General features: G+C 33.1%; 1 protein-coding gene across 3 annotated transcripts in view; it reads right to left on the bottom strand.

Annotated features, from left to right (window-relative positions):
- Positions 1–1428: 1428 nt before the first annotated feature.
- PDCD10 (programmed cell death 10) overlaps positions 1429–13086 on the bottom strand; it is a 60881-nt gene continuing 49223 nt past the window's right edge. For 2 of the 3 annotated variants that reach the window (XM_037841313.1, XM_037841324.1), the window contains exons 4-8: positions 12878–12995; positions 11432–11558; positions 5668–5746; positions 5296–5378; positions 1432–2516 (exon numbers count right to left, since the gene is read on the bottom strand). In XM_037841313.1, coding sequence (XP_037697241.1) covers positions 2435–2516; positions 5296–5378; positions 5668–5746; positions 11432–11558; positions 12878–12995 — 489 coding nt within the window. In that variant the 3' untranslated portion in view covers positions 1432–2434. Of the gene's footprint in view, positions 2517–5295; positions 5379–5667; positions 5747–11431; positions 11559–12877; positions 12996–13086 lie in introns of all 3 variants that reach the window. The other variant, XM_037841332.1, reaches the window with a different exon arrangement.

The raw sequence follows: 13086 nt of genomic DNA, 5'->3' as shown, positions 1-13086 counted from the left end.
ACACTTGGAAATGCTTGGAGATGTTTGGAAATGCTAGACCAGAGTTTGCTCTGGAGTAGCTAAGAGAGGACCCTGACGCTTAGATGCACATTAGCTGAAGAGACATTTTGGAGAAAGACATTTTGAAATGCAACCTGGGAACAAAGAAACAACAGACACCAGCCACATGCCTTCCCAGTTGACGGAGGTCTTCTGGATGCCATCAGCCATTCTTCAGTGAAGGTATCATCTTGTTGATGCCTTAGTTTGGACACTTTTACGGCCTAAGAACTGTAAACTTGTAACTTAATAAATCCCCTTTATAAAATACCAGCCAATCCATTTCTGGTATTCTGCATAAAGGCAGCATTAGCAAATCAGAACTATGGTCCTTTAAAATGAATTTAGACTTGTGAAAAACACCACTTTATCCTAATTTTTCTCATTTCCCTGTGGACCAGGGAGAGCTCTGTCACACTATAGTTAGGGAACTAGTTTTCTAAATAAGCAGTGTTTTTTGGCAATGGAGGCAATGGAGGGAGTACAGTTCAGTGGAAAGAGCAGTCTAGACACATATGTTGGATTCAAATCCTAGCTCTAGCTGTGTATCTAAACTCTCTAAGACAATTTCCTCAATTGCAAGGCACATAGCCAAGTCAAAAGACTATTAAAGAGGATTAAGGTATCTAGAACAGGGCTTGACAAAAAAGTGCTCAACAAATGTCTCCTCTTCGTTGCCTCTGGAGTCACCATTCTGTTCCCTGGAAATGTATCTGAAGTGATCAGGGCCACAATGGCTCTTTCCTCATTCACCCAAACCCAGCCCCTTCTAGAAGGGTTATGTAAGAAAATGAGATGCCCTGAGGATATGCCTCCTTTCTGGAGGTATATTTCATGAAAACTGAAGCCAGAAAAAAGATAGCTTATACAAATGGGTGACATGTGGCACGGCTGGTAACTGGTATGTTCTGGAAAGGACAGTAAAGACAACAGGAGGGATGATGATGAATGATCTTGGTTCATGCTACAGCAGACTTCTATGAAAAAAATAAATAGTATCTATTTCTTCATATATTCACAATGTCTATTTTGCAAATGACCATCTTATCTACTTCCTAGGTGAATGATAGTTTATGTCAAAAATAAATAATAAACTGACTCTATTTGTTTTACTGGCTATGTATCTTTGAATAAAAAAATCAAGTGAGTAAAAGTAAAATGTCTATAAGTTATGAGATTTCATCAAATTGTCTATTGGTTTTTTGCTTCTTTCCAAGTAACTCCTGCTTATATTTAACAGAATGATTTTACTTTTATGTTACCAACAGTAATTATTTAAAAATCTATTTCTCAAAAATAGAGAAAAAGGTTTTAAAGTAACTCAATCACATTATAGCAAAAACAGCCACATTGCCAAAAGAAATTTAAACTTTTATAATCTTTATAAAAGATGAATAAGTTCTGAGTTTTTCCTTTATTTTATCATAATTAAAAAATGAAATCACTTAACATGAATACTTGATACATAAATTCCTTAAAACTTCTCTATGGTGAAACAAAACTGTACAGATTTAAAGAGTGTATATAATACCAACACTCATGACAATTTCAAACCAAGTAGCATTGGGTATAGCTTCAAATAACTATTAGCTGTGGCTATTTTTGGAAAAAATGTGCAAAGCTTCTTACGGTCCAGCGTATCAAAAAGATTTCAATTCTCAGTGTAAAATCTACATTGTCATAGAATTCAAAAAGTGGCATTATAGTGTGAAGACACTATAAATTGCTACCTCTTCCTCATACATCTTTTAAAACAGGCTGAAATAATGGAAAAATATTCACTATCTCTATATGTACTAATGAAGATACTTCCATATACTACTTTTTGCCCAAACTGATTAAGGACAAAAAATAGGCATTCAGGTTGCTTTGCTATCTGATAAACTGCTAACAAGCTCCAGTTAGAAGTTCTTTAGACATTACACCAAGTTGTCTTGGTCTTCTGATCATATATACATATACATATATATGTATTTTTTCAAGTAAAGAAATGTTTAACAGATGTAAACTATTTATTGAATATTTGCCACCAAATATTGTTAAATACATTATCTTGCAGCATATCGCTTTCAAGTTAAAATGTCAGAAACAAACACCAATATTTACAATTCTTTTAAGGAATGTTATATAATGACACATTAAGGCGTAAATTCTTTTGGCTTATAATTCTTAAAAGAATGATAATAGCAAAAGTGATGCAAAATCTTCAGTGTGAGATTATGATTAAGCTACATTTTACAAAAATATGGTGTAAGATGGCAATAATCCCATTCAACATCCTGGCTTAGGTCCCTTCAGGAGGGACTGATAATTTATACAGTCAAACTTTAAAATTTACAGATAAAGGCAGTTCGATACTGCCACTGAGAAATACATCTCTTAACATATACAACTTTCAGGCCACAGTTTTGAAGGTCTGAAGTATCAAGTTGGTTTGATGAATTAGTCGGTTGGCACTTATGAAGACATTTATTGCCCTGTTAAAAACAAGAAAAAACATTAATTTCATCCAAAATATCACCCTTTAAAAATTTTGATACTTAACGTCATTATTAATACTAGCATGAAATAAAATTTATCGTGATATCTTTAAAAAGAAAAAAACAAGACAAAGTTAGTATTGAGTATCATAGTTTTTATTCCAGCTTGGAATTTAATGGTCCTGCATCATTTGAGACTATCTAGGAATTACTGCCCCCTGGTGGTTCTGGTCAGCAATAAGGTGTTGAAGGGCTGCTAAAGAGAGGTGGCGCCTCAACCGGAGTTCAGGTATAGGTGGAACAAATAACTGGCCAAAGAAGAGGTCTCAGATGTGATCTCCAGAGGTGGTTTTCCACTGAAGTTATCAAAATAAAATCTGCTAATGTATTATACTCTGTCTCAAAATCGTAGTCACAGGGCATAATAAATACACAGCAAAAAGTAATTAGTTCTAATCTAATTCATCCCAATCTTTTCTACCTTCCTTTAAAAAAGCATGAGAATTCTAAACTACTTTCAAAATTAATCTACTTTTAAAACCGAAGCTTCATATGGTTTAAATATCTTGGAGCTGATAAAATAATATCTAAGAGTTGACAATATATGAAAATGTGTTTTAAAAAATTGTTTTGTGTTCCACATTATTCTAAAGCAGAGCTGATGCTAGTCCCATTAGAAATAGTCGAATTATGTGGCTAGTTTTTCTAAGTACCCAGAGCTAACACCTTGTATCTTCATCCTAGACATTTCTCCAAAAGAAGGGACCAGGAGGACAAGCTGAATCAATGCAAATTCATCTGTCTACTGAAAGATGGCTTACAGATCAAAGCTCTATGAATAATTTCAATTTTGAGGAACGAGCAGGCACAAACCAGTAGCACATTATTCATATACAAAGAACAGCAATTTTAAAGAAGCTGCTGAATAATAGTAGCAAGGGGCTACAGGGTAAATAAACCTATTAATGAAAAGCAGGTTTTAATGAATTTCTACCTTCCCGTATGCTTACTCCATTAGAGCTTTAATTAGCACACCAGAAGAACTACTGATACCAGTATGTAGATTCTTTGCTTTTAATGTGTTTGGTATTTGGAGTTAGCATAGGAGACCCAGGAAAGCAGATGTACGGTATTTCAGAGAACACCTTCTAACTTATTAAAATAAGTCATCAAGGAGCATTTTCCCTAGATAACATGAATAGTAGTATGGAACAACAACACAAAATCATTATTTCAACATTTTGAACTATTAAAAATGACTACAGAAATCCATTCTAATATATTCTTTTTTCATTTTTAAATAACACTACAACAATATTGTAATGATGTGACATGCATATAGGAATATTAAAACCTTAACAATAGAATAGGCTGTTTGAGGACCCTGCCAATTAAAGCTGAAATAATTATTATTTAGATTACTTTTCTGACTTGAAGCACTGTTAGAAAATAGTACAGTTCACAAAATTCCTAGCATTCTACTTGAGGTACAAAGAACACCCTACAGTGTAGGATGCCGTGCAGAAGACACAGCCTCATCAGCTTATACATTACACAAATGTTTGTGAATTTATTTAAAAACACATATAAAAGTACGTTCCTCTCTAATTACAAAAGTTATCTAGAAAACTTGAAGGGAAAAAAACTAAGAAAAAATTTGGCATAATTCCATGAAGAGATCATTATTAATATTTAGTTACATTTCCCTCTAGCTATTTTTCTACTTGCAAGCACTTAAAGAATCTCTTGATTTTCTATGGCGTTCTACAACCAATCATAAGGAAATTTTAAAATAATGTCCAATTTGCATTTTTAATATTCTTCCTCTCCTAGAGAAATACTGTAAATCCAACTGAGCTTCCTCGTTCCAGGACAGTGAATCACAGTCCTTACAGGACTTTAGAATTACCTGGAGTGCTTTTCACGGAACAACTTCCGCCTTGGCACCACTCCAGGACAAATGAATCAGAATCTCCAAAGGTGGGGCCCAAGCACTGGGATTTTTTAGAATGGACACCAGGTGATGGTAATGTACAGCCAGGATTGGTAACCAATGCATTAACTTTGGGGCAGTAATTCTTAACAAATTGGTAGCCATAGTATCACCTGGAAACATTTTTTTTTCCCCTGAAAGAATGCAAATTCTCAGTCCTCACCCCAGACATACTGAAACAGAAACTATCCGGGTGGGACCCCACAATTATATTTTAACAAATCCTCAGGTGACTCTGATGCCACTAAAGGTTGAGAAACACTACTTCAGGGGTGGGTATGCTAAGCTAATGAGCCAAATCTATCCCACCCCATTTTTGTATGGCCTGTGAGCTACAGAATGATATCTACATTTTGAAATGATAGGAAGAAAAATTTAAAAAAATAACATTATGCGACAGGTAAAAATTATACAAAATTCAAATTTCAGTGTAATAAATAAAGTTTTATTTGTAACCAACCACAGCCATTTGTTTTCATATCGTCTATGGCTGCTTTCACACTAGTACAGCCAGAGGGGAGGTCAGTAGTTGTGTCCATATCCACAAAGCCTGACAATATTTGCCGTCTGATCTTTTTCAGAAAAAGTCTGCCAATCCCTGCTCTAGACTAGAGCTATGGCTCAATTATCAACCATTCACTTTCTATTTGAAACAGCTTACCTTCATTTACTAGTTTCCTTAAATAATAACAGTATCATGAAGGGGTTTATTTATATGGCTTAGTATCATAATACCACATAATTTACTTCATTTTAAAAGAAAAGTATGATAAATGTACTTACTTGCCATCTTTAAAATAGGTTTTCAGAGTATCACTGAAACTTTTGGAATACTTTACAAATTCTTTCTTTTGGTGTTCAAGTGCCTATAGACATCAAAATAATAGTAAGAAGAAAATACTACACAAGAAGAGAAAACACAAAAGCTAAAAACAAGTGATTATATAGAATAAAGGATGACCTTTACATTGCAGAGAAATATTTTTAGGAGTATTTATTTAAATACATGCAACAGCACATTTAAAGTTCAACCCAATGGTAAATAGTAAAAAACTATTTCCCAAAATCAAAACCCCTCTGTACTTAATTCAATAAAACAATTAGGTGCAAACCAATGTCTAGGACAGCAACAAGCAAGGCTTTAGCTCAACTTACCCTGCGGTTCTGGTATTGATATTTCTTGAAGACATTATTCACTGTATCAAGAAGTTCTTTTATTGCACTAGCTATATCCCTGTTGGGAAGTGAAAAATGAGTATCTTTTCAAAATCAGCTACATCTGAAAGAATTTGCATATAAAATTTTAAGAATTACTAGTCACAGCACACTTGTAATTATCGGATGTACATTGCACCAAGAGCAAGCCAGCATTTGGTAAGCTGGTAGGAGTGGGGGTTTTAAGCCTGTACCCCTTGGTGATCCTGCATTTTCTTGTACTGCTGACCAAGGATCACCAACTAAGACAAACTTTCCCAAATCAACATTTCATTCAGCATTACTTACACAAATTTGTATAAATATACCTCTGCCTTTTCTGTCTTTTCCATTTTTAATGTTTCCTTTCTCTTGCTAATGTAGCTGAAATTCAAGCTACCATATCCTCCCGATTTTGTTTCTTCATGAAAAATTTTATGAAATCTCACTACTACCTTTCTGTATTTATCAACACAAGATTCAGACCTAACAATTTTGATGTTTAAAATAAAATATTTCCTCCTCAGGTGTAGCTCTCCTCCCTTAGACACATTTACCTTTTATATAGCAACTAAAGATTTATCTCCCAAATCTGTGCTGTCACTATTTCCTTTGGAAAATATATTTGAATTGCTGGGAAAGACAATTAACAGAATATTCTACTTTAACCTTTCTCCCAATAACCTTTGATGGATCCATATATCCATCAATCTCTTCTCCTTTTCTAAAGAGGGAAAAGAGAAAAAAATCTGTAATCTGAGTTTACTCTTTTCCCTATCCATACACCATTTTTTTCCTGAATTTTTCTTGTCTTTTATATTTATGGCCTTTTCAATTTCCACATTCTAAGTGCATAGCATTTTTTTTCTGTCAAATTGAACTTTATGTAATTCTCCATTCTCAGCCTCACGTTTCTCTAAGGCAAGTGTCCTCTTTTTCACATTCATTCAGTTAGCTGTTAATCACTACAAAACTTTTGCTGTTCAAATTCAATGCAAGTATAAAAATATGAATTACTAAGAGATAAATCCAGACTATCTCAAACATAACCTTTTATTTAACTGACTTTTTAATCACATACATCAGATTTTAGTTATTTCATACATGAAACATTTCAGCTTTACTACTAAAAAAAAAATTCTTTTCAGATTTGTGTTTGTGAGTTTCACAGCACATTTTTCAGGAAATAAATACGTGGAAATTCTAAGAATTAGAAGGATTTTGGTATAAAAAAGTATTTTAGCCTATTGTGAAGCAGTGATGACATTTTTATTCAATATTTCTATAAATGCTTACTTATTATCAACAGTATGTCAAACACTAGTATTAGGCTGAAACATGAAAACATTAGCTGTAAGGGTAATACAATAAGTTTTACAGAGAAGTGACAGCTGTCCACTAGTTTTCTGGCTTCTACTTTAGTAATAGCAGTTTTAAATTATGTAACTGCTCCCTTCACTTATAGTTTCAATCAAGTTGAATCCTTCTCTATTGCTGTGATGGGCATAAATTCACCACTGCTTTAAAAAATAGTGTTACATGCCTATCCTCTTAGCTGAGAAAAATTCTAATTTCAACAAACAAAAAATGTCAAATCTCTGAATATGAAAGTTTCTTCTAAACCTACATTGGGGGATATTTAAAATGGAATATAATGGAGCAAATTACACAGTGATCAGGCAACTAGCTGTTTAAATACAATCTCATTTTTGCAATAGACTTTTAATATTCTTCTGAAAAAGAGATTACAAAAATGTGCTTCCAGGGCTAGTCAACACATAACAAAGATAATGTCTTAGTTATGTAAGTCAAAACAGTATTTAAGTTAAAACAGTGTTTCTGTAATTGGTTGTGTGATCACACACCTAGAAAGAAAAAAAACAGAAAAAAAACGGAAAAAAAAAAAAAAGAAACGGGAAGGGGCCTGCTGGACCCTACAACAGACAAATGAATATCCTATGCCCTTTGAGAATCCGTAGTTTCAAAGAAAAAAAAAAAAAAAAAAGCCCCCTGCGTGATTCTGCTGATAAGCCAGGCTTGGAAATCACTGTTTGGGAACATCGAACATGTGGTCACTGACCACAGAGCTTTAAAAAGAATTCTACTGATTAGGGCTGCATATCACTGTTTTGACATTAAGCAAAAAACTGTTAATGACCTACCAAATTGTTAAAAAAAAAATTTCAGATTGAAATTTTTTTTCTAAAACAATCTGCAACAATATATATATGTCAAATAGTAAATTATCCATATCTACATAGAATAGTATTTTTATTTATGCCTCCAAGGTTTGCACCAGGAAAGCTAAATTATGTTAGTAGTTTACCTGAGAGCTTGTTTCCTACAAGAGAAAATATCAGCACACAGAAAAAATAATTCAGACAATTAAAGAGATAAAGAACTAGGAAAACGTGAGGGTAAAAAAACACTACAGCTTAATTATGCACAGTCTGGAGTTTATGATGCTGTGATAAAGGACAGTGTAGGTCCAGTGGGAAGGAGCTGGGCAATTTGCAGCTGTTTAGTGGGGTAACTCTTGGGAAACAGGTACACTCAAATAGAGAGGTACAACAGCCATTAAGCCTATGGATAAAATGTATACATTCTTCTTATCAAAAAATTGCCATGGAACAGTACAGTTTATAATCATGCCAGTCAAATTTGTATTATATATGTTTATGCAAACACCCTAAAGGAAGAAAATTCCCGTGCTCTATGTTTAGTTTGGTATTTAAAATGGACAGCTCTGGAAAAGCCAACCAGAAGCTATCACAAAAAATCCAGCTTTGAAACAAACTGCTAAATTTTTGCCTAAGAATATACAAATGCAATGACAGAGTAAATACACACAAATGCATGGCTTTCTGATCTATTAAATCACAAGTCTCCAGTAGTCATCCATTAATTAGAATGTATCAGACTTAAAAAACAACTATGAATTAGTTTTATAAAATATTTATACAAACTCAAATGCAGTCAAACAGAAGCACTCATTAATCAAAGGCATTTTGTTTGCTGGATCATTTTTTTCTAGTTAACTTCAAGGAGAGAAGGGGAAAAAAAACCTTATTTCACAATGCTAGTATGTGCTGTGAGAGTATACCTCCTATGTAGGTCCTGTAGGCCATTATGGACATTATTTCTTTTGATTCTCACAACTATCACCATCATTTTCAGAGGCAGAAACAAGAATCCTAGAAGTTAAGCAACTTATCTAAGGTTACACAGCTAAATGTCAGAATGGAGAGTCAAAGCTAGATCTGCTAATGTATCTGTTAGATGACAGGAATCTTTTTTCTACTTTAACATACAATAAATATAACGTACATTTAATATAACCCATATTTAAAGCCTGTGGCATTCACATACAGTCCTTGGTGCAGTAGGTATGTAATACATGCTTCCTGAAAAAATATTGATAAAATTGTATAAAGGGATAAAGAAGATACCTACTTTAAATATAAAGTAATATATTTTAAAGAAAAAATGATAACTCCATTATTGAGGATAACCGTTTTCTATTTTGGTGGTATTTAAAATTCTACCTATAATATATCAAAGCAATATAAATAATTACACCTTAGTCATCTATGCTAATTGATTCATGGTTGACTTTTATTCTTAGAAATAATACATACATCAACAAACTTTCCATGGCAAACTTAACCTCAAATTTACCAAATGGTAGAGGAATTAATTTTCATTGCTGTTACTCTTAATTCAGTTGCACTGAATACACTCCAGAAACAAAATGGAAATAATACTATTCCTCTATAAATGAGAGATAAGACCCTATTTCAGCTTGTATCAATGCCCTTTGGACAAAACTCTTAGGCTCTTTTGACCTCAACTTCCTTATGACTAAAATGTTAATCAAGTATGTTTTAAATGTATCTCCCTAGAATCATAGAGAATTTAGCAGAGAAATCTTGGAGACTCCCTCTGGGCCTACCATTTTTACCCCAGCTTCAACCACAATACTACTATCTTGTTTATAAACTGGCATTCTATACAAAATATCCTTTATCATATTTCTTTCTAAAAGCAGAAACTTTTTTTTTCAATCATGAAATTAGATCATTACGAATCTTCTCAAGAAGACCCTGGAGTCTGACTGCTTGGGTTCAAACTCCATCTCTACCCCCTACTACTCGTTGACCTTGGGTAAGTTACTTAATTTCCTTTGCCTTAATTTCGTCGTCAGTTATACAGCTGTTGTGAGGATTAATTAAAGTATACATGTAAAGTGCTTAAAATAGTGCTTAACACAGAGTAAGTTCTAAGTAAGTGATTTAGTTATTAAGATGACTTTCATTCTGCAAACCTCTATTTCATTGATCTAAATCAAAACTAGCTAGAAATATCATTTTAAATGTGAAGTCTTCACAGAAATGTCACATGGCTGAGTACCAAATCTATTATTATGAAAACAAATTAAAATTTATTAAATTACTTGAACATCCTAGAAATTGTCTAAATATCTTAGACTGAGATCAGTGACAGTGTATCCTTTTATAAAAAGGCCAAACATGTTTAGTTTAACTAAATAAAAATCCACAGTCAACTGTCTTCCTTCTGTTCTTTCATAAAAAATTGTTAAAGGGAGTTAGAGCTTTTTACCTAAAAAGGTAAAATACAAAACCCTTACGGTTTGTCTCATGTGACATATATTTAAGGTATTCAAAAAGCTTTTTCGTACTTTCTAGTCCTCAATTATTGTCAAAGAGGGTCACTACTTGGAAGCTGGACTGGATACCTGTCACTAACCATATTTTCTAAAACAGAACATACTCCTCCCTCTATACCACTCAAAATAGGTGGCCAAACTAGTTAAAATAGCATTTCTCACAGTGAAATACTATTTTTAGAAGACTATTTTCAAGAAGTGAAATGCTAATATTTACTACAAGTTAGTTTCCAAAAAGATTTTTTTTTTTTAAAGATACCACATACGCTAAAGCCTTTTCCAGAAAATCGCTTGTCCTAATTTTTTCCTTTCTGGCAATTTCTCCTTATGGTTTCACTAAAATTTGCATTGTTATTGCCACTATGATTACTTCCAGCTTTCTTTGTTTTCCATCCATTGAGGCTAGAGAACATTATCAGACTCTCTATAGTTTAAAAATACTCATCTAGAAGTTATGCTTGCAATTTCTTCCTTGCTGTGTCACCCTTGACTCCATCACAGAAAAGAGTACTTCTGTTTTAAGATAACCTTTCTTGCAGCTCCTCACCAGCCAGTCTCCCAGCCCCCTGCCTATTCTCAGCCTTACCTAACCTGTAACCCAAAGGCAAGGATTTGCAGGTCCACAATTGGGTCAATATTAGAAAATGCCACCATGCCTAAGAGTACATTACTTATCAAAATGACTTGTGCCATTTCTGATTTAAATAAAAACAGTTTTGGTTTCCCTTGCACCAATCTCTGTGATTTATCCAATTTGTCTGTGTACTCATTTTAGTCTGACATTCACATCTTTCCCTTATTTAAAATGATGTTAAAACTACATTCCAGCTTATGGACATTTCATCCATTTTTGTTTTTAAATTAAACATTTTAAAAAATGCTATTATACCTTGGTGCCAAATGCTAGAGCTTAGAATAGTAAAAATGTAGACTGTAAAGATTCCAGATTAACTTAATATTAATGTTATACTAAAATAAAACATGATTCATTTAGAGTATTTTTAAGAAAAGAAAAACAAAACCAATAAAATGACTTACTTGATTGTCTGCAGAAACCTCACTCTGTCATTGATCTCATCTGGGATCTTACTGAGAATTTGTTTAAGTGCTCGTGCCTTTTCATTTAGGTCCTGGAATTCTGGCTCTGGTCGTTCAATCATATATTCTAATAAAATAAATACATAATACAAAATATCATGCAATTCCTTCCCAATTCAAGTCTAAGACTTCCCAATATCAGTCAAACAGTAAGAGGAAAAAAAGAAAGGCCAGATAATTAGGAAAGACAAAGTTGCAAAGCAGAATTCATTACAGTTCAACTTATTAATTTAGTAATAATGTGAAGACTTCCTTCCAGAAGAACACAGAAAATGAAAGACTAAACATTTTCTATTTTGGGTAAATGGAAATTCCAAATCTTTAAAAAGAGGTGGGGTGGGTCATAACCAAATCCATCAGGTCTCTGAAGCTACACATAACTAGGAAACTTTAAATGAAGTAATGATATTCATAATGAATGCAAAAGCAGTATCTGCTAATGCAGAAGATGAATATAATTATCTAACACCTATACTGAATATAGTCCATTATTGATCCCCAAACCCTAAACTCAACCTACTGCAATCTACAGCACATTCTTGATAATCTCACATAAAAACAAAACAAAAAACCAACCACCACCACAAATCCAACACAAGGGCTGGGATCACAGCACACCAACTTTGGAAAGGAGGTTCAATCTTCAATCTGACCTAGTAGAGGCAAAATAAATTTACCACTAGATTTGCTTGCTTAACAGGCTGCAAATGCTCAAGTCTAGAATAAGGATGAAGACTTTCTTATAAATGCCAAAGATTCTGCTTCATTAAAATTATACATTCAGTTAAAATATCTACTTTTTTCCCTCCCTTTATAAATTAAGGGAAATTATACAGCTACACGTCTCTAAATTAATGAGAAAATGGCTACTGAATTTAAACAAAATCTATTTCTAATTATTAAACAAGAGCAAAAAAAAATCAATGAGAAAAGAAGAAATGAAGAACGGTTATTATATTACTTTTCCATATCTATACTTAAAAATGAAAAGTATCAGGTTATACTAGACTAAAGTGAAATTTTAAGAAATCTTGCATTACTTTCAAACTGTGGTTTGCTTTAAAGTCAAAACAGAACAAAACAGCCATTCCATAGAGCTTATCTTCTGGTGAAGATTAGAACTCCTCAAACATCTTATTAATAGGGAAAAAAAAAAAAAAATGAAAACCAGCAGCATGAACACTTTACTTCAAGTAATGAAACCTGATAAATATAAAACAAAAAGCAAGAAACACTTTTCTATTTTGTATTGATTTATTTTCACCATCATCCCTCAAAAATAATAAGATGACAATGACAAAAGAAATCCTTTTGTCAATTAATAATGATTTAGAGACAAGTGCTTTTCAACTATTGTAAGAAAATTAAACAAGGTTCTTCTGATACCTTCTACATCATCAGCTGCCATACGAAGGAGAGACTCTGTGAAGTTTACTTCTACACTTTTTTTCTCTAAAATTTTCATAATGATGTCTTGTGTGAGACCTGGATTTTCTTTTTCAGCCTATGAAAAAGAGAGAGCTAGTTTTGAAATATTGAAACTACATGAGCATTTCAAAGTCAAACCTACCTGTATAAGAACCTGTCAAGAACAA

Source organism: Choloepus didactylus, chromosome 1 (assembly GCF_015220235.1).
Source record: "Choloepus didactylus isolate mChoDid1 chromosome 1, mChoDid1.pri, whole genome shotgun sequence".
NCBI lineage: Eukaryota > Metazoa > Chordata > Mammalia > Pilosa > Megalonychidae > Choloepus > Choloepus didactylus.
Note: the sequence above shows the minus strand (reverse complement) of the source record. Positions and strands in the feature narration are given on the sequence as shown.